Genomic DNA, 3,450 nt, shown 5'->3' with positions numbered 1-3,450 from the left:
TTTGGGAAAATTTTGATCGGACCAATGCATGGTTGCCTACATACCTCCTGGTAGAAGGATCAGGTCATCAAGTAGTTCATTTTATTTTTATTTGCCTTAACTTTTGCCTAGGCTGCCTTTTCGGGTTTTCAACCTAGCAGGCTCTCACTTCTTTTCTTTTTTTTTTTTTTCACTCTCCTTTTGGGTAGATTGCCCTTTAAGGTTTTCAACCTACCATTTTTTTTTTTCTTAGCCTAGGAAAGGGAAATAACATAATTTACAACCACTTCAGACTACCACCTTAGACGTGGTATTCCTTCACTTGATCCATGTTGGTTGGTTCTGTAAAAGGATTGGCATCTAAATCCATCAACCTTACTGCTCCTCTAGAGTATATATGCTTGATAATGTATGAGCCTGCCCAATTTTGCTTGAATTTCCCATTTGCATCCTGAACTGGGGCCCGAATCTCTTTCAACACTAGATCCCCTAACTTCAAATCTCTAGTTCTTACTTTTTTGTCAAAAGCTTTCTTGAGTCTCCTTTGATATCCCTGAATGTGATACAAGGCCTTGAGTCTTTTCTCATCCAGCATGCATAACTAGTCATATCTACTTTGTAACCAATCTGCTTCAGGGATTTCACTTTCCAATACTATCCTTAGTGAACGTACACCCATTTCAATGGGAAGGACTGCTTCCATCCCATACGCCAATGAATAAGGAGTGGCTCATGTTAGGAAATTTAGACCCCGGTTGATATAATTAAAAAGTTTTAAACCCAAGTTGTTAATTAGATTTATTATGTATAAAACTTGTTAAAATAAACAAACATCAATATCATGTCAATATCATGCACAGCGGAATAGTAAATAAGACAAGATATGATGACCCAGAAAAACCAATGAAACAAACTAGTTTCATAGTAAAAAACCTGGGGGGAAACCTTCCCGAAAAGCAATCCACTATAATAAAGAGAAGTAGAAATCTTCTACCGCTTCAGAACCTCTGAACTCTTCAATATATGAACGCCACCCTTTTGCATGGATTCCAATACATGACTAACCAAAGATGCACGGCTCCCAGTACATGACTAACACACCAACTTGAAGAAGATATTGTTGGCTGCAAAGTTCTTCACTTCATTAACAATGAAGATCAAGAAGCATTTGGTTACAAAACCTTAAGGCACAAAGACGCAGTAGCTTCTTTTAGAGAGAATAAGGTATCAATCACTTTTTGCATGTGTTCTCCTTGTATTCTCTTATGTGACGGCCTTTAAAATAAGCCTTATATATGTCTAGGGTTGTGAGAAAAGAAACCCTACACAAATACATAAGCATGGGCCAAAAATCAGATCTGAAAAACTGATTTTCGTAATTCTCAATAGATAGTATTTGTCGAGCAGCTGTCGAGTCTCGATAGATGGCTATCTGTTAAGAGCTGTTGAGCTTTAATGAACCAGCACTTCTTCACTTGTTTCTTGGACAGATTTGCATGGCTTCAATACTAGACTTAAACTCTTGTTCCTTGAAGTATTAAACACATCTTAGATCTACCCAAATACAAGTAAAGTGCGTTTTGTCAAAGGATTAGCCAATTACATAAAATATGTCCTTAACAGCTCCTGTGGAAGATCGAATTGATGTTCTATACCCCCAAAGTGCATAGGGTAATTGCAGATGCCATTCCTTGTAATTTTTAGTGCTTTTCTTCAAAATTCGTCCTATATATTTATTAGCAGCCTCAACTACTCCATTAGTCTGAGGACGGTAGGGTGAAGATTTATGATGTTGAATGTTGAACTGTTGTACCAACTTTTCTATTTCTCCCTTGAAATACAACCCATTGTTAAAGATAATTTCAATCGGTACCCTATATCTGCAAAAAATATTGGTCTAGATGAATTGAGCAACTTTCTTTGAATTTAGAACCTTGTATAAGGCAGCTTCTACCCATTTAGTGAAGTAATCTATAGCAACGAGTATGAATTCATGGCCATTGAATGCAGTTGGGTGAATCTTTCCAATAATGTCTATCCCCCATGTAGAGAACGGCTAGAGTGATGTCATTGTATGTAATGGCATGGGTGTTATATGCTTCAGATCTCCATGGACTTGGCATTGATGGTATTTTCGAACACGAGCCACACAGTCGGCTTCCATAGTGGTCCAGTAATTACTTGTCTCATTATCTTCCTTGAAAGCATGTGTGCATTCATATGTGGCCCATAGCTTGATTCATGAACCTATTTAATTATTTGTTATGCCTCCTTAGCAGTTATGTAGAGGAGATGAATTCCATCATATGATCTTCTGTAAAGCCTCTCACCACAAATAATGTAATTAGTAGACAACCTCCGGATGGTCAATTGGTCATTCTTGTCTGCAGACGGTGGGTATGTCACATCCTTGAGGTATTGTAAGATGTTTGAATACCATCCACCTTCCCCATTCTTTCCCTCATCTTCTTCTATTGTCATCCAATAAGCTGGTTCCTCTTTTTGTTCCACCACTATCGGTCTTGTTTTGTCTTCTTTAGGTCCATCCATCATGGATGTCATCATTGCTAAAGCATCTGCAATTTGATTCTGCATCTTGGGCACATATTGGTATTGGACCTTGTTGAATTATAAGGCCCACTTCTAAAGACATTTGTGATAAGGCATCAATCTTTCTTTTTTGACTTTCCATTTATTTTGAATCTGGGAGATTATCAAGGCTGAGTCACCATATACTTCTAACTCTTTCACTCCAAGGCCTCGAGCTGCTTGTGGTTCCATGATACAAGCTTCATATTCAGTGCCATTGTTGGTGTCAGGAAAGTTAAGTCTACTAGAAAATGGGATTTGTGTCCCTTTTGGAGAAATTAAGAGAACTCCAATGCCACTTTCATTTTGATTTGTTGCTCCATCAAAGTACATCTTCCATGATTCTACCTCAATCCCCATGATATCTTCATCCGAAAAGTCTCCTTGGATCTCTTCAGCTTCTTCTGGTGAACAGTGGGCTAAGTGATCAACAATCGCTCTCCCCTTCACAGATTTCTGAGTCACATGTTTAATATCAAATTTTGACAAAAGTAAAACCCATTTAGTTGTCTTCCCATCTTACATAGGCTTTTCCATTAAGTACTTCAAAGGATCCATTCTTGCAATCAACAAGACCTTGTAAGCAAGCATATACTGTCTGAGTTTGCGGGTTGCCCATACAAGTGCCATGCATGTCTTCTCTAGTGGTGAATGCTTTCCTTCATAAGGCAACATCTTCTTGCTGATGTAGTATATTGCATGCATGGCACTTGTATCTGTAGTGGTGAGATATTGAGCAAGCAAAGCCCCTATTGTCGTATCTATAGTGGTGAGATACAACAATTATGGCTTTTCGGGCACAAGTGGGACGAGTATTGGTGTCTTCATCAGAACTCTTGATCCTTTTAAAGGCTTCTTGGCATTGTTCATTCCACACAGTAG

General features: G+C 38.4%; 1 protein-coding gene across 1 annotated transcript; it reads right to left on the bottom strand.

Moving 5' to 3' along the window:
• Nucleotides 1-2,241: 2,241 nt before the first annotated feature.
• Nucleotides 2,242-3,198, bottom strand: LOC142612150 (uncharacterized). Its single transcript, XM_075784270.1, has 3 exons — nucleotides 3,145-3,198; nucleotides 2,716-3,024; nucleotides 2,242-2,598 (listed from the first exon to the last, which is right to left on the bottom strand). The coding sequence occupies exons 1-3, from the start codon at nucleotides 3,196-3,198 to the stop codon at nucleotides 2,242-2,244; spliced, it is 720 nt and encodes a 239-aa protein (XP_075640385.1).
• Nucleotides 3,199-3,450: the final 252 nt, after the last annotated feature.

This window comes from Castanea sativa, chromosome 10 (genome assembly GCF_040712315.1).
Source record: "Castanea sativa cultivar Marrone di Chiusa Pesio chromosome 10, ASM4071231v1".
Taxonomy (NCBI): Eukaryota; Viridiplantae; Streptophyta; class Magnoliopsida; order Fagales; family Fagaceae; genus Castanea; species Castanea sativa.
Note: the sequence above shows the minus strand (reverse complement) of the source record. Positions and strands in the feature narration are given on the sequence as shown.

Bases quoted from the DNA above. Each gene is read 5' to 3' on its own strand.
- LOC142612150 (XM_075784270.1), bottom strand. From the start codon at position 3,198: ATGGCACTTGTATGGGCAACCCGCAAACTCAGACAGTATATGCTTGCT. The intron at 3,025-3,144 runs GTCTTGTTGATT...CATGTGACTCAG, and splicing joins AGTATATGCTTGCTTACAAG to AAATCTGTGAAGGGGAGAGC. The intron at 2,599-2,715 runs GTATATGGTGAC...TAATTCAACAAG, and splicing joins TTGGAGTGAAAGAGTTAGAA to GTCCAATACCAATATGTGCC.